At 51.9% G+C, this 20,105-nt stretch overlaps 2 protein-coding genes across 7 annotated transcripts; one reads left to right on the forward strand and one right to left on the reverse strand.

Moving 5' to 3' along the window:
* Positions 1-174: 174 nt before the first annotated feature.
* Positions 175-16,105, forward strand: DHX16 (DEAH-box helicase 16). Of its 4 annotated transcripts, none has more exons than XM_078055602.1 (20): positions 183-618; positions 2,222-2,466; positions 2,557-2,719; positions 3,039-3,095; positions 7,021-7,275; positions 7,463-7,666; positions 7,744-7,935; positions 8,788-8,898; positions 9,070-9,185; positions 10,657-10,867; positions 11,109-11,159; positions 11,270-11,422; positions 12,883-13,023; positions 13,204-13,366; positions 13,469-13,587; positions 13,702-13,769; positions 14,463-14,625; positions 14,720-14,881; positions 15,171-15,344; positions 15,877-16,105. In XM_078055602.1, exons 1-20 carry the CDS (start codon positions 412-414, stop codon positions 16,003-16,005), a joined length of 3,084 nt encoding a protein of 1,027 aa, XP_077911728.1. In that variant the 5' UTR covers positions 183-411; the 3' UTR covers positions 16,006-16,105. The 4 variants fall into 4 exon arrangements, 3 of the variants coding, with proteins under 3 accessions (XP_077911728.1, XP_035976277.1, XP_077911729.1); XM_036120384.2 differs by having other exon boundaries at positions 184-618; positions 11,061-11,159; XR_013441339.1 differs by lacking the exons at positions 14,720-14,881; positions 15,171-15,344; positions 15,877-16,105 and adding an exon at positions 14,216-14,361 and having other exon boundaries at positions 175-618; positions 11,061-11,159; positions 14,463-14,569.
* Positions 16,106-16,304: 199 nt separating this feature from the next.
* On the reverse strand, positions 16,305-20,040 carry C9H6orf136 (chromosome 9 C6orf136 homolog). Of its 3 annotated transcripts, XM_036120399.2 has the most exons (7): positions 19,288-19,492; positions 18,598-18,643; positions 18,111-18,503; positions 17,730-17,818; positions 17,344-17,544; positions 16,688-16,757; positions 16,305-16,610 (listed from the first exon to the last, which is right to left on the reverse strand). In XM_036120399.2, exons 1-7 carry the CDS (start codon positions 19,326-19,328, stop codon positions 16,497-16,499), a joined length of 954 nt encoding a protein of 317 aa, XP_035976292.1. In that variant the 5' UTR covers positions 19,329-19,492; the 3' UTR covers positions 16,305-16,496. The 3 variants fall into 3 exon arrangements, with proteins under 3 accessions (XP_035976292.1, XP_035976293.1, XP_077911735.1); XM_036120400.2 differs by lacking the exons at positions 18,598-18,643; positions 19,288-19,492 and adding an exon at positions 19,823-20,040; XM_078055609.1 differs by having other exon boundaries at positions 18,598-19,492.
* Positions 20,041-20,105: the final 65 nt, after the last annotated feature.

Raw genomic sequence — 20,105 nt, forward strand, 5'->3', positions numbered from 1 at the left:
TTGTCTAATTAGTTCCTTGCCATATCCCCAGCAACTAAAATTGTGCTTAGCACACAGCGTCTGTTGAATGAGCGAGGCATTCACAGGCCGGCCATCAGAGGGCGACAGAGAGACTTACTGGAGGCGGAAATAAAATGTTTTACCCCGAGCTTCACGTGCGGGTCCGTTAAGTTTGAACTCGCTCGGCCACCGTAGTGCTTAGGCCGGAAATGACCGGCCGTTTCCGCTCTCCCCGATCCGGGAAGACGGTTTCGGGCTGTCGGAAACCGAACCCCAAGGTCCTAAGGCAAGTCCTTTGCGGAACTCAGACTCCAGCCCAGGGTTCCAGGCCTCCGGGCCTCCGACGGGCCCAACCGCCAGCGTGGCTACTCGAGACAGTTCAGGGCCGGAAACGGGCCAGCGTGGGTCATCATGGCGACGCCGGCTGGGCTGGAGCGCTGGGTGCAGGACGAGCTGCACTCGGTGCTGGGGCTGAGCGAGCGGCACGTAGCCCAGTTCCTGATTGGTACCGCGCAGCGCTGCGCCTCGGCCGAGGAGTTTGTGCAGCGCCTGCGAGACACCGATACCCTGGACCTCAGCGGGCCAGCGCGGGACTTCGCCCTGAGGCTCTGGAACAAGGTGTCGAGAGGGGCGGGGCGGGGCCAGGCGTGGGAGTGGCGGGAGAGGAGGTGGAGCAGGGGAGGGGCCCCAGGTTATTCGTCCAGGTGAGGCTGGGCTAACTGTCCTTCCGGGAATTAAGCAAGCTCAGTTCGCAAGCACCTAGCTTTTGTCCGTTGTCGCCTGGGTACTGTGCTACGTGCTGGACGTCCAGCTCTGGGAAGAAGTTCAAGGAGCGTTAAATGTTGTAGAGCAGTGTTTCTCGAACTTTAATATGCATGCGACTCATCCAGGACCCTTATTAAAATGCAGATTCCGGGGCGCCTGGGTGGCTCAGTCGTTAAGCGTCTGCTTTCGGCTCAGGTCATGATTCTGGGATCCCGGGATCGAGTCCCACATCGGGCTCCCTGCTCGGCAGGAAGCCTGCTTCTCCCTCTCCCACTCCCCCTGCTTGTGTTCCTGCTCTCGCTCTCTCTCTCTCTGTCAAATAAATAAAATCTTTAAAAAATAAAATAAAATAAAATGCAGATTCCGATTAGGTAGTTTCGGGATGGGATCTTAGTTTTTGCATTTCTAACTAGTTTCCAGGTGAATCCCATGGTCCACAGGCTACACTTTGAATAGTGAGGCTATAGAAAAGATGTGTGAGAAGTGCTGTAGGCAGAAAAGGTAGGGGTAGTGGGGCACCTGGGTGGCTCAGTCGCTAAGCGTCTGCCTTCAGCTCAGGTCATGATCCCAGGGTCCTGGGATCGAGCCCCACATCGGGCTCCCTGCTCCGCAGGAAGCCTGCTTCTCCCTCTCCCACTCCCCCTGCTTGTGTTCCCTCTCTCGCTGTGTCTCTGTCAAATAAATAAATAAAATCTTTAAAAAAAAAAAAAAAGAAAGAAAAAGGTAGGGGTAGTGATCAGGGGAAGCAGCCCCAAAGATTCCCCAAAATCTGTCTGATAGAGAAGGGGGAAGGAATAAAGTTGTAAAGGTGAGCTCCTGGAGGACAGGACTCTGTATTTCTTGTCTTTGTATTTCTCCCACCTGACAGCACCTTACAGAACAGGTGCTTAGTTAAGTATATGGAAGAGAGAAAGTGTTCAGCATGTTCATAGAATGGCAAATAGCCTGCTTTGGTTGTCACATCTGGTGCCTGGCGGGAGATGAGTTTAGAACCTAAGTGGTATGAGCATAGGGACTTTATGTATATCTGTTTAGCATGTATTCTGGAATCTGGTACAGTGCCAAGCTTATGACAGGCCTCTGCAAACCAGTTCTTGTAGCGTATCAGTTCTCGCATTGGGATGACTTAGTCGTGGTGAAGAACAGAGGCTGAACAACTGAGAATTGGTTTTGAGAATGTAAAATAAACTCCATGAGGGCAGGGATTGTTGTCTTTTGGTCCCTAGTAAGTACCTGGTGCATCACACAGGCTTCAATAAGTGTTTGTTAAGTGAATGACTGCAAGGAGATTCAGAAGCTGAGAAGCCCAATTCAGGCTGATGAACATGGTGTGAAGCCATGGGGAAAAGAGACAAGGCTGGTTTAAGATCAGGTCATTCCTTAAATTCGGAATGGGGCAAAGTAGGTTGGCAGAGATCAGGAGTTGCTCACATCCCATTATCTTCCCTTCTGATAGGTACCACGGAAGGCAGTGGTAGAAAAGCCAGCTCGGGTGGCCGAGCGAGAGGCACGAGCCCTGCTGGAGAAGAACCGATCCTATAAGTTGCTGGAAGACAGTGAGGAGAGCAGCGAGGAGACCGTAGGTAGAGCTGGGAGCAGTCACCAGAAGAAGCGTAAAAAACGGAAACACCTCAGGAAGAAATGTCGGGAGGAGGAAGAAGAGGAGGAAGAGATTTCTGAGAAAGGGAAGAGAAAGACAGGGTAAGTCAGAATGAGAAAGGATGGGACAGGGGATGAGGGGGCGATAAGCCTCCTAGGAGGCCTTATGTAATCCTTCGGACTGGGCTGCAGGGGGAGTAAACAGCAGACTGGGAAGCCAGAGTCGGAGGATGAGTGGGAGCGGACCGAGCGAGAGCGCCTTCAGGACCTGGAGGAACGTGATGCCTTCGCTGAGCGGGTTCGGCAGCGGGACAAGGATCGAACTCGCAATGTCCTGGAGCGGTCAGACAAGAAGGTACATAAGAGCAGCATGTTCTGTAAATCCGCAGGAAGATCCCTGGGTCAAATCTGAGGTTGGGTGTGATTGCAGAGATATTGATCTCTGGGAAGACCAGGATGGCCTCTGGTGGTGTTCATCTCTATAGTAAGAGGACCATTGTGAGTCCTCTGGCTCTGGCGACCCTCTGCCGAACCTGTAGCCCTTGAGATTCCTCACTGAGAAGGGCCATTTCTTTATGCAATGGTAAATCCGAATGAGCCTTGTGATTCTAGAGGGGGAGTGGCTGTGGGAGGTTTTGGCCTTACAGCGCTCCACTCTTGGTTTCTTCTCCTAGGCTTATGAAGAGGCTCAGAAGCGCCTCAAGATGGCCGAGGAAGACCGGAAAGCCATGGTGAGTCCTAGTGCCCAGGAAGCCAACCGTCAGAAGGCAAAAGAAAAAACTTTCTTTTGAAGTGGTTTGGGGTAGGGAAAAAGGACACAAAGGAAGTACAGTGGGGATGCTGATGGGCTGTCAGGTCTGTGTTGACAGGAGCCTGCCAAGGACTTACTTAAGTTGTAGAGGGGAAGAAGCTGCCCACAAACCGTCTTACTCCTTAGGATCTGAATCACACTGTGTTCGTGAGGGAGATGTGAGCTTGCCCTGAGATTTAAGGAGATGTAATCAGAGGTCAGCTGGAACATCCAAGGGGCTGGCTGGAGGACGGGGGCAGGGCAGCCGTCCCACTGCTGAGGTGTGTGCTGTCCGGTCAGCTTGGGCACACCCAATTCCAGATACCTTCCTGCCACCTAATCCCTCCATCCCAAACATGGTCTAGTGATCTTCCTCTAGTTTTCTGAGTTTCTTGCTTCTGAATGGGGACACAGCCCTTGTAATTCATGAACTGAACTTGTCATGGTGTGAGTTTTGGTAGGGTAAGCGGTTTTCCAAAGGCCTGGTCTTCCCAAGTAAGGTCACACTTCAGATTCTCAAAAGAATTTTGAGACTCTTGATGTCCTAAAAATGGCCTAGTGGAACTCAGGTCTCTCCTGGCCAAGCCATCTCAGGACCCACCCCACAGAATGGCTGTGGTCAGAGACTTCTGAGCCATCTGTCAGTATGGGCGCAATGTTTTTATTTGCCAGAATTTATTTTTTCTTTCCTTTTCAATCATGAAAACTTTCAAACAAACAGGAAAGTTAAGAGAGAAATATAATAAACTCTCATATAGAAACTACTAATATTCAGAAATGGCTAATATCATGTGTAGTATTTGCCATGGCCGTGTAAGTGTGGGCTTTTTTTTTTTTTTCTTTCTCAGCTTTTTAAAGGAGTTTAGACATCATGGCATTTTATCCCATCAGTATGTCTCTCCTAAGAATGAAGATTCTGTTCTCTAAAACCACAGTGCCATTGTCATACCCCAGAAGATGAACAGTAATTCTCATGTATCAATAAGGAACCTGTGCACAATAAAATTTCCCCAGTTACCCCAAAATGTCTTTAGTACCTGCTCTTTCCAAACCGGAACCCAGTCAGGTTTCATGCATTGCATCCGGTGGTTCAGCCTCTTATGTTTATTTGTTTCCTATCCTCTCTCGCTCTCATCTTGTACCATGCCCCACATTCTGGATTTATCTGACTCTTACCTTTTGGTGTTGAGTTCTTCTATGCCCTGCTTCCTTTAAAGTGGAAGTTGAGTCTAAATCTTGCCTCAACTCAGATTAAAAAGTTGTGACAGAACACTTCTTGGGTGGCGATGTGCACTTCACATTACACCACATCGGGGGAACGCACTGACTGTGTACCTGTTAGTGCAGGGAGCATTTCTGCCAACAGCCCTTCATCTAATGGGTTTTTTTTTTTTTTTTTTTGACAGAGGGAGAGAGATAGAGCAAGAACACAAGCAGGGGGAGTGGGAGAGGGAGAAGCAGACTTCCTGCCGAGCAGGGAGCCCGATGCGGGGCTCGATCCCAGGACGCTGGGATCATGACCTGAGCCGAAGGCAGCTGCCTAACGACTGAGCCACCCAGACGCCCCATCTAATGGTTTTAGCATAACCACTACTAATCCTTTCCTAAATCTGCTATTTCACTGGGGATTGCAACAAGGTGATTTTTAGAGCCTGACATTCCTTCTACATTTATTGGCTAAGCTTTTTATGTAAAGAAGAACTTTTCCTTAACAACTAGGAATGAGCAGGGCACCTGGGTGACTCAGTTAAGCATCAGACTCTTGATTTCGGTTCAGGTCATGGTCTCAGGGTGGTGAGATCCAGCCCCACGTGGGACTCTGCCCTCAGGGAGAAGTCCGCTTCTCTCCTTCTCCCTCATCTTCTTCCCTTCCCCTGCTTGCATTGCTCTCTCGCTCTCTCTCAAATAAATAAGTCTTTTTTTTAAAGATTTTATTGATTCATTTGAGAGAAAGCACAAGCAGGAGGAGAGGCAGGGAGAGAGGGAGAAGCACACTCCCCGCTGAGCAGGGAGCCCAATGTGGGGCTCAATCCCAGGACCCTGAGATCATGACCTGAGCCAAAGGCAGACACTTAACCATCTGAGACACCCAGGTGCCCCAATAAATAAGTCTTTAAAAAAAAAAAAAACTAGGCATGAGCTACAATTCCTTCTTAAAAGGCAGAGCAAATGGGGCACCCAGGGGGCTCAGTTAAGCATCTGAATTGATTTCAGCTCAGGTCATGATCTCAGGGTTGGGAGATTGAGCCCTGCATCGGGCTCTGAGCTCAGCGCAGAGTCCGCTTGATATTCTCTCTCTCCCTCTCTTCCCCTTCCCACTCATGCTCTCTCTCTCTGAAAAATAAATAAATAAGCAAACGAATAAATAAATCTTAAAAAAAAAAAAGGCAGAGCAAACGTTTAATTACTAATTTTGAGAGAAAGGAGTTTGATGTAACAGTCACCTCACTGGTAACAAAAGCTTTTTTCCCATTTTTTGTGTGTATGTGTGTCACATTGGACTCATGAATTTTTATTTCTCAGTATTTTATAGTTGCATATCATTTTTCTTTTTGATAAATTGCACTGAGTTGGGTTGTTTTGTTTTTTTTGGTGGTTATTTATTTTATTTTTTTTTAGTAATCTCTATACCCAGTGTGGGGTTCGAACTCAGGACCCCGAGATCAAGAATCGCATGCTCTTCTGACTGAGCCATCCCGGTGCCCCTCAAATTGCCCTGGTTTTTTTGCCCATATTTTAAAAGAACATGCATCTGCTCCCTCCATCAGGTTGAAAGAGTATTTGATTGTGGTACTCAGATCATGAGCATGAGCTCCTTTTAAGTCTTCATAGAACAAACAAGAAAAGCCAAGCAATTAAATAGAATTGGGGCCCCCAAGGAGAGGGCTTGATGAGGTTTTGCCACCACAGTAGAGGACGTTGTTTTGATCAAAGGGAGGAGACACTGTTGCCACAGTGGGAGGGCTCATGGTGAGAGCTGAGAAAGGCCTTACGGATGTGCCCAGTCTTTTACTATCATCCATAATGTGTCCCGAAAAGCACCTATCAAAGGAAACATGTAGAAGCCAGATGACACATTGTATGAATCGGGGAGACGTTAGTCCCAGAGGCTAAGCATTTCTGATTACATCTTGCTTTATAACACTCTCTGATGCTATACTTCCAGTTTTTTGTATATAGTGTATTTTCCCCCTTTTCCCAAACTATAGTCATTTGATTTCAGACCAGGGAGCATCTAACTGAGGCTGAAGATTACCTCCTGTTGGCACATCCAGTGGTTTCTTTTTTTTTTTTTTAAAGATTTTATTTATTTATTTGACACAGAGAGACACAAGCAGGGGGAGGGGAGAGGGAGAAGCAGGCTTCCCGCGGAGCAGGGAGCCCGATGTGGGGCTCGATCCCAGGACCCTGAGATCATGACCTGAGCCGAAGGCAGACACTTAACGACTGAGCCACTCAGGCGCCCACATCCAGTGGTTTCTAATAGTCCCACTTGTTTTCAGTTTTAGACCTGTGCTTCTAAATGCTGGTATTAGCCCTTTTGTTTTCCTCCTTTCCACTAAGTCGAATAAAATAGTAAGAAGAAAATCTAAAATATTCAAATAATTGCCCTAGTGTATCTATGTTGACAAAGATGGTGAGGCTGTCCAGAAGGACCTTCCAGCAGGATTGTGCTGCTAGAAGATAGTGTGTAGGGTCAGTGTGTGGCTTTCAGACGGGCCCAGCTTGGGGCACACCATTAGTCAGGTTGGACATTGCCAAGGGCCACTGCTGGCCTGTCAGGGAATTTGTAACTCTTACGGACAGGTAAGGAAGGGGTTGCTGTCCCAGCGAGATGAAGATTTGGCTGCCCTGTCCTAACCCAGGTCCCTGAGCTGCGGAAGAAATCCCGCCGAGAGTACTTGGCTAAGCGGGAGCGAGAGAAGCTTGAGGACCTGGAGGCAGAGCTGGCTGATGAGGAGTTCCTTTTTGGGGATGTGGAGCTGAGCCGACATGAACGGCGGGAGCTCAAATACAAGCGGCGAGTTCGGGATCTGGCCCGAGAGTACCGGGCGGCTGGGGAGCAGGAGAAGCTGGAGGCCACCAATCGTTACCACATGCCCGAGGAGACCCGAGGCCAGGTGAGGCAAAGCGGAGTCCACTTCAGCCCTGCTCCCCAAGCTGAGGGGAGGGAAGTCTTCAGGGCACTGGATGGTGCCTTGGCTGACCCCTTTGTCTTGCCTTTCCCAGTGGGTGGGGGTAGTGACCGGGAAGGAGAGGCCTGGGAAGAGGGCATTCCTCTGTCTTCACATGTCCTTCTTTCCACAGCCAGCACGAGCTATGGATCTAGTGGAGGAGGAATCAGGCGCCCCTGGGGAGGAGCAGCGACGCTGGGAGGAGGCCCGGCTGGGGGCAGCATCCCTGAAGTTTGGGGCCCGAGATGCTGCTTCCCAGGAGCCCAAGTATCAGCTGGTGCTGGAGGAAGAGGAGACCATCGAGTTTGTCCGGGCCACTCAGCTCCAGGGCGACGAGGTGAACGGGAGAACTCTGGGACATTCTAAGGAGGTTGGGAAGCTGGCCCTGAAGCTCACGCCCCTCTTTCTCCTCAGGAGCCATCAGGCCCACCGCCTCCAACCCAGGCCCAACAGAAGGAGTCCATCCAGGCTGTCCGCCGTAGCCTCCCAGTGTTCCCCTTCCGCGAGGAGCTCCTGGCAGCTATTGCTGATCATCAGGTCCTCATCATCGAGGGTGAGACGGGCTCCGGGAAGACCACCCAGATCCCGCAGTATCTCTTTGAGGAGGTACAGTTATCCGCACCCTCCAGGCTGCCGAGCACTGACCCTTGACAAGCACAGTCCTGTCAGACCTCCTTTTACATGTTTTGAGTAGTCACTTAGCTTCTCCATCTTTAGTCATTTAGTCTTTTCCACTAAATTGTGAGTTTCTTAAGAATAAGGACAAACCCTTTTCATGTTTCTGTTCTCACTTCTGCTACCATGTCTGTGTCTAGTTCCAACGTTCCTATCGGAAAGACCTGTAGACGGATAGATGGTGGGCTGGGGACCTTCCCACACCAACCAGCTCAGCCATCGTTCCTCTGCAAGGGCCAAAGAACAAGGAGTCAGAGGACTCGGTTTCCTGCTTTTTCACCTTTTTTTGTTCCCCTTTGCTTCTGGGTCTGCCCCAGCTGGTCTGTCCTTTTCCAACTCAAATCTAGGTGAGCCTGAATGTGATTACCCAAAAGACTGGGACTCTCAGGGCTGGGTGAGGACGCCCTTGAGGGCCCTAGGGTCTGCCATCCTTATGTTTGCCCTGGTGGTCTGCTTTTCAGTTTCTGTTCCCTCCTTTTCCCCTGCCCTGTTGTACATTTATACCTTCTTTCTCTGAATTATCTTGGGCCCCAGGAGCATATTTATTTATTTATTAAAGATTTTATTTATTTGAGAGAGAGAGCATGAGCCGGGGGTGGGGGGGCAGAGGGAGAGGGAGAAACAGACTCCCCACTGAGCAGGGCACCAGCTGCGGGGCTTGATCCCAGGACCCTGGGATCATGACCTGAGCCGAAGGCAGACACTTAACTGACTGAGCCACCCAGGTGCCCCCCCTTACCCCCAGGAGCGTATTTAGCCAAGGGAAAACCTCTTGTCATTCAGGGTTACACAAAGAAGGGAATGAAGATTGCCTGTACCCAGCCCCGGAGAGTAGCGGCCATGAGTGTGGCTGCCCGGGTGGCCCGGGAGATGGGTGTGAAGCTTGGGAATGAGGTAAGATCTATGGGGACTGAGGGGGGAGGGGAGCCTCTAGGGTCTGAGACGTACCCCACACTGCGCAGGGCTTCACACCACAGGTCCAGGCACTGACCCCTCATCCCCTAGGCCTGCACTCCCTTCAGGGAGCACCAGTCCAATCTCGATCGCTAATGGCCCTTTTGACAGGTTGGCTACAGCATCCGCTTTGAGGACTGCACATCAGAGCGAACTGCCCTCCGCTACATGACGGACGGGATGCTCCTCCGGGAGTTCCTCTCTGAACCCGACCTTGCAAGTTACAGGTATGCATAGGGTTCCCGTCTCCCACAAGAGAGCCACCAGCTTCTCTTCCACCCAGTCTACTGCCTTCCTCACCTTCAGCACCTTCCTCTGGCTCCTTTAATCTCTGGCCTCTCTCTGCTTTCTTCTCATCCAGCTAGTTTGGCCTTTGTCTTCTGACTAGCCTACCAGTTCTTGAATCTTTATGGTGTGGACGGTCCGAGGACTGACCTGCAGGTGCCATGGAGATGAGGTAGAAGAGACTGCAGAGAAGTCCTCTCCCTCGCTCCCCAGAGTTTAGAAAACACCAGGGTGGTAGAGCGGTGCTGTGGAGACTTAAAAAGCCACATGAAGACCCTTTGAAGAAACTTAGAATGTTCAGCTTAGAGAGGAGAAACTCAGGGGAGACCTCCTGGTTCACATGGAAAGTCAGACTTGTTTCACATGACCCCAGAGAGCACAACTAGCAATGATGGGAGAGGTTACAGGGAGACAGATTTCAGCGCAGTACTACGGAGCCGGAGTGGTGGGGATTGGAGGGGCTGTCGGTGTGCTGGGGCCCTCACTCTTGGGCCTCTGGCCCAGGTCTTGGAGTGGCTTGGAGGAGAAGGGGTCTATGCGTGGCTGGTGGTGGGGTCAGGCCAGCCGAGCAATACGAGCTTTCTCAACTCTTAGGAGGCTGTGAAGTTCTGGTCTTAGAAGATCACAAATGGAGCAATAGGACAAATATGATTTGAGCCTTTACATGCCTTGCAAAAATCTCAGAACTCATGGAAGGCTAGCCAGTGCAAGAGTGTTTGGGGTGTAGGGTTTTCCTATCAAGCCAGCCTGCTTTGTAGAACAGCTGGGGACTTCACCAGCATAGTCAGGGGTGAGCTCCTGCAGGCTTGGCTGTCACCTGGAAATCCAAAGACTTGAGCAAGGATAAAGAAGACGTGGCACCCAGATAACTAAGGAGGAGACCAAAAATCCTGCAGAGCCCTCTTAAGGTTGGGGTAGAAAGGCTTACCCGGTCCCTGTCCCTAGAAGGAGGCAGCAGGGCCAACAGGGATGCCCGACAGCTCCTAGGCTGTTGGAATCATGGTGGCTCGGGTCTGGCTCTTCATTCCCAGCCAGCCCGGGGAGCCCAGCCTTATTCAAAGAGGCCTGCTCTCACTTTTTCTCCCCTTTAAAACATACACTTACTTCTGTTGACTCTAACAGACCCGTAACTCTGACCCGGAGAGGATGTCTGACTTGTCCTGGCCTTGGCTTCCGGCCTCCAAAGCTTGACTGTTGTCTTCCAGGCTGGGATGAGCTGCAGACTTCGGGGTCTTGGTCTTCTTTAACTTTCTGTTTGTCTTCCCTAACTGGGGTGATTGGCTTCTCTTTGGAACCCCCTCCTCCCACATTCGCCCTTGGCTCTTTGCTTCCCTCTGTGCCCTCGTCCAGGGGATCGTGTTGTCCTCTCCTGGCCAACTTCCCTGGCTCACTGCTCCCCTGTTCTTTCCCCAGTGTGGTGATGGTAGATGAGGCTCATGAACGGACCCTACACACAGACATTCTCTTTGGGTTAATCAAAGATGTTGCTCGCTTCCGGCCTGAGCTGAAGGTTTTGGTGGCTTCAGCCACACTGGACACTGCCCGTTTTTCCACCTTCTTTGATGACGCCCCTGTCTTCCGAATCCCTGGACGCAGGTTTCCAGTTGACATCTTCTATACCAAGGTGCTCCCCTCAGGGAGGGTGGGCTTAAGTGTGAGGTGGCAAAGCCTGGGCCTTTGGAGAGGGTTGTCCCAAGGAGGGAAGGGGAATTGGAGAGTCCAAAACGGAACTGGGATAAACTGGTTATCGAGCTGGGAGAAGACGAAGTTTCCCAAACAGATGGCCTTGCTGTGACCCCTCTCCTCCTCCTCCCTAGGCTCCAGAGGCTGACTACCTGGAGGCTTGTGTCGTGTCTGTGTTGCAGATCCATGTGACCCAGCCCCCTGGGGATATCCTGGTGTTCCTGACGGGACAGGTGTGAGACGTGGGGGGAGGGGCAAGGATGTGTCCCAGGGGCAGACGGAGCTGGCATGTGGGCCTTAGGTCACTCCGGGACCTGTACTGCTCTCTCCATCCCAAATCTAGGAGGAGATTGAGGCCGCCTGTGAGATGCTCCAGGATCGCTGCCGCCGCCTGGGCTCCAAAATCCGGGAGCTCTTGGTGTTACCCATTTATGCCAACCTGCCTTCTGACATGCAGGCTCGTATCTTCCAGCCCACACCCCCTGGGGCACGAAAGGTCAGTTGGAGAAACCCACATTCTTCACCCCTATAGTTCACACAACTAGTAGTGAAAGAGAGACTATGTGCCTGCCCTATGCAAGATGTGTCCTGGGCCCTGCTGCAGCTACAAGGCCCAGCAGTAGTCAGTCCCTCGCCTCCAGAGCTGGGGAGAGCATGAACTCAGCATGAACTGAGACACAGCCAAATGCGTGCCTGGGTAAGTCAGCACTGTGGAGGCGCAGAGGAGAAGGGAAGTCCTTGGTGTGCCAGAAGGTGGGATTTGATCTGGATCTTTAAGAAAAAAGGTAGGGAATTCCAGAGCAAGGCCTAAGGTATGTTTGAGGTCAGAGTGTAATCTAGAAGGTTGAGGGGACGGTCCACATGGTGAAAACAACTCTGGACTGAGATTGGGGAGGGCCTTTGATAGCAGTTGGAAGCATTTGGACTTTAGACGATTGGGTGGCAATCAAAGGGTTTTGAGCAAAGATGAGACTTCCATTCAACAAATATTGAACGAGCCCCTCCCACATGCCAGGTACTGTTCTAGGGAATGAAGATACAATGATGAACAGAGCAAAGTCCCTAGCTTCACAGAGCATACAGTCTAATGTAAGTTAGGAGCCAGTGGACACGTAAATACACAATGCTGACTTGTGACCAGTGCTATGGAGAGATACAGTGCCACCTGAGGAGATGGGGACTGACCCCAGGGGAGTGGGAGTGAGGAATGGCAGGAAGGTATTTTCCTTGGGGTCTAGGGAGGGCCTCTCCTCCAGTAAGGTGAAAGGGAAGCTGAGGCCTGAACCCAGTGAGGGAGGGAGCCAGGCTGATATCTGGGAGGTGAGGGTGTCCAGTAGAGGGGACAGCTCATGCCAAGGACCCGAGGGAGGAGAGTGCTCGACCCAGCCAGGGAGCAGCAGTGTGCAGGAGTGGAGCGAGGGAGCCCGTAATGCTCGGAGGTGAGGGCAGAAAGGTAGCCAGGGCTAGAGGACTCAGGGCCTTAAGGGGATGCATATAATTGTCGAGGAGGACGGGAAGCCGCTGATGGATGGGGTTAGTGATGTGACAGGTTTACATTTTTAAAGGGCCATCTGGATGCCAGAATGATGCCAGGTCAGCAGGGCCAGGAGTATAGGCGGCGAGACACATGAGGAGGCTATTGCAGCAAGTCCTGGCTGAGGATGCGTGTGAAAGTGCTGGTGGGAAAGATGGAGGCAGGGACCTGGACCCCCTCTCCCATCTCTGAAAACAATTCTAAACCTTCTTCTCCCATTTCCTTTCCACATTATGTCCCTGTTCATCCCTCCCCTCCCTCGCTCCTGCCTGGCCTTGTCCCCCTCTCCTGACTTTAGATGCTAATCCCCTAGGCTCCTGTCCTTTATCTGCAGCTGCTTCTCTACTCGAATCTTCCAGGATTACTTTTCTAGGTCACGTGGTGGGTGGGGTCTCCGGGTGACTCTGCACCCTCTCACTCAGGTGGTTGTGGCAACGAACATCGCCGAGACGTCACTCACCATCGAAGGCATCATTTATGTGCTGGACCCAGGGTTCTGTAAGCAGAAGAGCTACAACCCTCGCACGGGCATGGAATCCCTCACTGTCACGCCCTGCAGCAAGGTCAGCCTGGCTGGGCTCCCGCAGGGTCTCCGTGGGGAAGGTTCAACCCAGAAGCCTGTGGGAGCTGCTTAGAGGACAGGGAATAAGCAGCCTACCTCCGCTCAGATTTCCTGCATCAGTATTGGTCTTTCCCTTTTCCCTGTCCAATTGTCAGCAGGCCTGCCTCTCCTTCCTTTCCAGGCCTCAGCCAATCAGCGGGCTGGCCGGGCCGGTCGGGTGGCTGCCGGGAAGTGCTTCCGCCTGTACACGGCCTGGGCCTATCAGCACGAGCTGGAGGAGACCACCGTGCCGGAGATCCAGAGGACCAGCCTGGGCAATGTTGTGTTGCTGCTCAAGAGCTTAGGTTACTTGGGGTCCCCCGGTCTTCCCGAGAGAGGAAGGAGGTGGGGCTAGAGTCACTGATCCCTGCAGAGAAACTGTTCTAGCCCCTCACATCTTTCCTCAGGGATCCATGACCTAATGCACTTTGATTTCCTGGACCCTCCACCGTACGAGACCCTGCTGTTGGCTTTGGAGCAGCTATATGCTCTGGGAGCCCTCAACCACCTCGGGGAGCTCACCACGGTGAGGTGGGAGGGCAGCGTGGGCTGGGGCAGGATGAAGGGGTTGGGGTGACCTCTTGAGTGGTGGAGGGACACCTGAGGGAGGACTGGCCTCAATTCTTTTTCCTCTCCTTAGTCTGGTCGAAAGATGGCAGAGCTACCGGTGGACCCCATGTTATCTAAAATGATCTTGGCCTCTGAGAAGTAAGCGCCACACCCCACCCCCACCCCTGCCACCCGGCTGGGCCCCCGGCACACAAACTGGCCATGGCGCCATCTTTGTTACCTTGCTCTTTTTCCTCTTTTTCTCCCTACTGTATTATTCTTTAACAAATAAGTTACTAGAAAACTCTTACTGCCCCTTTTGAGGCTCCAAAGGGGCAGTAAGACACTTACCAAATGAGTAAGATTGACAGACAAAATTTGGGGGCATGAATGGATGTGGAAGACTTAGCACATGTGAGGAGTGCTGTGTGGACTGGTTTGGGGACTTTCTCCTTCCTAAGGTTTGGGGCTCTTAACATTTAGATGTAGTTGTGGAGGGACCACCTTTAAATGCCAGTCCTCTGCTGTAGTTGAGGGCAGAGGTCATTACATGAACCTGAAGTGCTGTCTTTCCCTGATGCACGATACACCCCTTCCTCCTGCAGAAGTCCTTCCTCCCCTCAGAAGTCCCCAGCGCTTTCCTGTCCCCACCTGCACGGATAGCCCACCTCCTCGACACCCATACTGCCATCGCCACCACCAGAATCTGTCCGCTCTGATTTGTAGCCACTGTCCCAACGGCAGTCTCCACGTGAGGACACACCTACACACAGCGATCACTTTTCCCCTGCCCATGTGTCTGTTCCTGTGTGTCTTCCTTGGAGCCCTCATGCGTCGCCCTTCCTGCCCCAGGTATAGCTGTTCGGAAGAGATCCTGACGGTGGCTGCCATGCTGTGTGTGAACAGCTCCATCTTCTACCGGCCCAAGGACAAACTTGTCCATGCCGACAACGCCCGGGTCAACTTCTTCCTCCCTGGTGGAGACCACCTGGTTCTGCTGAACGTTTATACGCAGGTCACGGGGCTTGGGTGACGGGAAGGACAGAGGCCTGGGGAGCTCTGTTTCTCTGTACACTAAACTCCCACTTTTTTTGTAACCGTCTTCCCAGTGGGCTGAGAGTGGTTACTCTTCCCAGTGGTGCTATGAGAACTTTGTACAGTTCCGATCGATGCGCCGAGCCCGGGATGTGCGGGAACAGCTGGAGGGGCTCTTGGAGCGCGTGGAAGTTGGTCTCAGCTCTTGCCAGGGGGACTATATCCGTGTCCGCAAGGTCAGCGCTTGCCTAGTCTCCCTGTCACCCACACCCTCTCCGCCTGCAGAGCAAAGCTGCTCTGGGGGCCTGCAGCAGTCCCTCCAGCCTGAGGGTCGGCCCTGTTACCCTGTGGAAGGTGTGCTCTTCTGGGCTGTCTTCCCCAGACCACTGGGTTCCTTCTCAATGGGTTCTTCATGCATTCCTTACCTATCTGATTCTCCAGAAGCCTGAACTAAAAAGGCAGTGAGTGTTAGGGTCCCCAGGTGTGTAGCTTTCTGGGTGACTGTCTTTCCTGCCCGCCCCTCAGGCCATCACCGCTGGCTACTTCTACCACACGGCCCGGCTGACCCGGAGCGGCTACCGCACGGTCAAACAGCGGCAGACAGTGTTCATTCACCCCAACTCCTCCCTCTTCGAGGAACAGCCACGCTGGCTGCTCTACCATGAACTTGTCTTGACCACCAAGGAGTTCATGAGACAGGTGAGGGGACCTTCCCCTGCCCAGGACAGTGAAGATGGCAGGGGCGGGGGGGGGGGGGGGGGGGGGGGGAGTCCTCGCAAGCTAAAAACCCAGGTTCAAGTTGCTGAGACCGGCAGAGAAACAGGAAGACAGTGGTATAAGGTAGGATAAAACAGAAGAGCATTGTGTCTTGACAGTTGTGTCAGCATCTGCTAAGACTGAAGAACTGCATATTCATTCAGTGCATATTTGAATGCCTATTATCCTGGTGTTTCAGATGCTGGGGTGAGAATGGTGAACAAAGCAGATGGGATCTCTGTCCTGAGTGTACTTTACAGTCTTTATGATCAGGTTTTTTAGGGATGGTTTACTGGGGATTCTGAATGACGTGTAGAGGTGTGTCTGCCCTTGGGGTATATAGTATTTAGAGCCTGGCACCTTTCCCCTAGCCCTGTAGTCAAAGGTGGAAGAAAGAAACTTTTTTGATCACACATACATTAGAGTCTAGGTTGGAAAAAGGGGAATCCTACTGATTTTTTCTCTCCTCTTGTAGGTATTGGAGATTGAGAGCAGTTGGCTTCTGGAGGTGGCTCCCCACTATTATAAGGCCAAGGAGCTAGAAGATCCCCATTCTAAGAAAATGCCAAAAAAAACAGGCAAGACACGAGAAGAACTAGGGTAAAGGGGAGGGGACATAAACAGAACCCAACACCAGCTCCTTTTCCTTCTGTAACATTATTTAATATCTATTTTTGGAATAAAACTTGTGGGAATTTTATTTATTTATTTATTAAAGATTTTATTTATTTATTTGAGAGAGAGAAATGGAGCGAGAGAATTACTATTTTAAGTAGGCTCCGTGCCCAGCATGGGGCTTCACTCACGACCCCGAGATCAAGAGTCGTTTGCTCTACTGACTGAGCCAGCCAGGCGCTCCAAGCTTGTGGGAACTTCTGAGATGCAGAGAAGGTGACACGGAAATTCTCATATATTCACTTAGACTTTATTATTTACAAGTTAAATTACACAGCAGCTTTACACAGCATGAGATGGCAAAAAAAGAATAAAGAGGGGAGGAAGCTGGCTCCTGAGATTCTCGGCCTCCGCCCCCACCTCTTCCTCTTGTGCGTATATAGCGAAGTCTTCAGTGCTGCCTCCACCCCAGTTCCTGGATCAGGTCTTGGAACACAAGTGTAAGTTGGGTTCTGGCTCTGACAGTCCCAGAGCCACCAGGGCTCCCACTAGCAGCTTCTTCACAGGCGTTGGGGCCGAGTGTGAAGGCATCAGCTGCAGGGACAGAGGTTAATGCCAGTTGGTGGACGTTCTACACCTTCACCCCATCCCCACCCAGCCTAAGGACTCACTTTGTCTAAGCGATGGCGACAAATGAGGCCACTGGAATTCAGGTAGAAGGTGGAATAGGCATCATAGGTCCTGGTGAAGAGAAAAAGAGAGGCTTACTGAGGGAGGTGACTGGTCCCAAAGTTTAATGCAAGCATTTGTTTAAGCCATAGTTCCTAAATTTTGCTGCATATTAGATCACCTGGAAAACTCCAAAAACTCCTGATGCCCAGGTTGTACCCTGTCCCACTTAAATCAGAATGTCTGGCACCAATATTTTTTAAAGATCCTTAGATGATTCCACCATGCAGCAAAGTTTGAGAATCACTGGTTTGGGCTGAGCCTAACAATTTCCTGGGATTCTATTCTATGCCAGAAATTTACCAAATACTCTACCTAAGGTTGTGAGGCTCAACTTAGCAGACAGGAATTTTCATTTGTTCACTAAACACTTGAATGGCTACCATGTGCCACATAATGTACAAAAAGGAACTGAGTCTAGAGGTTTCCTAACACACTCAAAGTCCCCGATTTCTGTTATATTAAAATAGAGAAAACAAAATCCCTGCCCTCAAGGAGCCTGCAGTCAAGTCAGGGTAGATCAAGGATTGTCTGGAAGACTAGACCAGAGTCCCAAAGATAGGATTAGGAAACTGGATCTTTTCTCACTTCCTCTTACCGATAAAGCTCTTCCTTGTCACGCTTGTAGAAACGCAGAAAGAGCATGTGGATGGGCAGCCCCACAAGCCGCCAACGGGCTTGCAGGGTCCAGTTCTCTGGGTGGCGGGTCAGCTGTAGAACCTCCAACCGAAGCTGTGCAAAATAGTTCCAGGCCAGGAAGCGGCAGAGGGTCAGTGACAGAATGTACCATGTCCGGCCCCTGGGAAGAAGGAATGGGAAAGATCGCTCATGATGGCATAATCAGAAAACCAAACTGGCCTCTGTCTGGGGAACGGGAAACAGTTGTGAGAAGTGGCAGGACCTTCTCTGGTAAATGAAAAAGATCAAGTAGAAAGCACGCAGTGCTTTTCCTCCCCAAGGCCCTACCCGTGCCTGGATTCTCACTTGGTACGGATGTTCAGGATCTCATTGATGAATTCCACATCCGATGAGTAGAGAGTATAGTCGTGGGAGTGAAGGAAGAGATTGGGAAGCTAGGTGGAAGAAGAAGGCATCAGCCCAGTAAGAAAGAAAAGATGATCCTACTTCTCAGTTTTCTCTTTTTGATGCTTCCTTACTCCCCTCTGAGTAAAAAGTCATCTCATCGCATGTTTAACTTCCCTTAAATCCAAACTGAAGAACATCTTTGCCTTGGGAAATGTTTATAAGATATATACATGCCTGCCTCGTTAATTCCAAGAAAATCCAGTTGACTAACCCTCTACTTCCAAGTATTACCTACATCCCTTCTCACTGCAGATGAAAGCCACTTTCAAGCTGACTTACCTCTTGTCTCAGTCTCTCATACATGACAGCCAGGTGTTCCTCCATACTCGGATCTCCTGGTGGAGTGGCAGGGGAAGGGCGGCAGGTCCCAGGGGCTTGGAAAGGTATCAAAGCCCCAGGACAGGGGCAGGGAGGTCCCTCAAATAGGCTCCTAAGCCCATCCAAGCAGCCGCTATGCATCTCAGGTCCTGGCCCCTCCTCCCCCTTTCCTGGAGGGAGAACCACCCATGGTGAGCTGAGGGCCTGGATCTGAGGGAGAGGTAGTGGGGGAGCTCGAGGCAGCAGCCAGATGGGTGGGGGTGGGGGAGACCAGAGAAGGTAAGATGGAGAAGTGGTTGTTGTGGAGGGGGGCCAAAGGGGTGGGAATGGTAGAGCCCGTGGAGAAAGCTGGTCCTAAGGAGGAAGAATAAAAGGGAAAAATATAAGAATCTAGCTGCCTGATGCCCCCTCATCTAAACTCTGTTCATTAATACACTTCCAGTCCCACCTGCTCCTCCTGACAGGCGGAAAATGGGATTAATTCATCTCCATCTCTACTGAAAACAAGAGGAAACAGGTACAAGTACTTCCCCAAAAACGTTAGTAAATACATTTACATTTGTTTAAGATCCCAACACTGTTTAGGGGCAGTTACACCTCTCTTACAGAAAGAATCCTAATATTTTGAAAAATGAACAAAGGAACGGAGCAACAGATTTTAGTGTACTGTGGATGAAATGATGTAGCCCTTAACAAAACTCCACCATTGATAAGTGTGTGATAGAAAAAAACATCCAACTGTAAGTAGAAGACATTTCTCCTAGCTCTGATTACATTGTGACACCTTGGGCACTCTCATTCCCTATGCCTATCTCATAAATGTCCTCTTATAAACGAGGACGATGAAGCCACACTGAATTGTTTTGAGAACCATATGACGTAATAAATTAAATAAAACTTCGTCATCTGTAAGTTGTATGCAAATGTAAGCTACTATCATTTCGGGCTCCTCTAATGACACAAACAAGCCGAGACCGTTAAAGGCTGGGCTCCATTCCTCTGGTTTACCGACGTTGCAAGTGCGACGGGCGGGAGGTCACCCAAAGTCAGGCCTAGCCCGGGTCCCTCCGCTCTCAGGGAGCCCCTGGGGGGCGGGGGGGGTCTCACTTCCGGGAAGGCTGGCTGGCCCTGCGGGTACCTCGGTCCCCGAGGCGCCGTCTCCGCCGGGGGCGTGGCCATTTGGCCCGGCCCGGCGCAGGGGCCCGAACCGGATCCACCCAGGCCGGCCTTCCTGCCCTGACCGCTATCCCGGTGTAAGATGCGCCGGCTGCAGAGGGCGGCCGGCAGGTCGGTCTGGTCGGGACCTGGGAATTCCGGGGCGGCTCCGTGGCCAGGCTGCGAACCTCTCCGCCCCTTGTCCTTCAAATCACCTCCAGGCACAGGTAACCGCGGAAACGCCGGCGAAATGCGGCCGCGCCCCACCGTCCCTGGTTCACCCCCGCCTGCACGCCCTAGACCCGGGAGAACATCCCGTGCACGCCACGTCGCGTTGCGCAGTCCTGGAGTCCCCGCGACCCCTCGCCCCTCCACGCACCGCCCTGCACAGGTGAGAAGGGGCGATAGGACGCCACTGCGCCTGCGCCTAAGGGCGCGCGCTCCGCCCCACGCGCCGGCTCTGAGGAGGGTCTCTCCCCGCCCCCTCTCCTCCCTCCCCGTTTCCCCTCTGCTCTCACCTGGGGGCGAGCCTGGTACGTGCGGAGGCAGGGGCCGAGACGCCGGGCCGCCCCTCGGCTGGGCTGGTACATGATCTAACGGGAGCGGAGACAGCGCCTCCAGTGTCCGGCCTCTGGCCTCCTCACAGGGCAGAGCGCGCCCCGGAGCCGGCTTCTTGAAGGGGAAAGGGGGGGGTGGGGGTTGAAGGGGCTGAAGGGAGGGAAACGGAGATGTTGCGCGCTTGCGCACTGCAGCTGGTTCCAGGGAGGCGGTGAGGCACTTGTCCGCAGTGAGTGCGCCTGC

Source organism: Halichoerus grypus, chromosome 9 (assembly GCF_964656455.1).
Source record: "Halichoerus grypus chromosome 9, mHalGry1.hap1.1, whole genome shotgun sequence".
Taxonomy (NCBI): Eukaryota; Metazoa; Chordata; class Mammalia; order Carnivora; family Phocidae; genus Halichoerus; species Halichoerus grypus.

What these genes read in the sequence shown, in the direction of transcription:
- DHX16 (XM_036120384.2), top strand. Translation starts at nt 412, where the DNA reads ATGGCGACGCCGGCTGGGCTGGAGCGCTGGGTGCAGGACGAGCTGCAC. An exon ending in TGGTGTTCCTGACGGGACAG is followed by an intron (nt 11,160 to 11,269) that starts GTGTGAGACGTG and finishes TCCCAAATCTAG; the next exon opens with GAGGAGATTGAGGCCGCCTG. An exon ending in ACCTCGGGGAGCTCACCACG is followed by an intron (nt 13,588 to 13,701) that starts GTGAGGTGGGAG and finishes TCCTCTCCTTAG; the next exon opens with TCTGGTCGAAAGATGGCAGA.
- C9H6orf136 (XM_078055609.1), bottom strand. Translation starts at nt 18,702, where the DNA reads ATGTATTTACTAACGTTTTTGGGGAAGTACTTGTACCTGTTTCCTCTT. An exon ending in ATGAGAGACTGAGACAAGAG is followed by an intron (nt 17,819 to 18,110) that starts GTAAGTCAGCTT and finishes TCTTCCACCTAG; the next exon opens with CTTCCCAATCTCTTCCTTCA. An exon ending in GACAAGGAAGAGCTTTATCG is followed by an intron (nt 16,758 to 17,343) that starts GTAAGAGGAAGT and finishes TCTCTTCACCAG; the next exon opens with GACCTATGATGCCTATTCCA.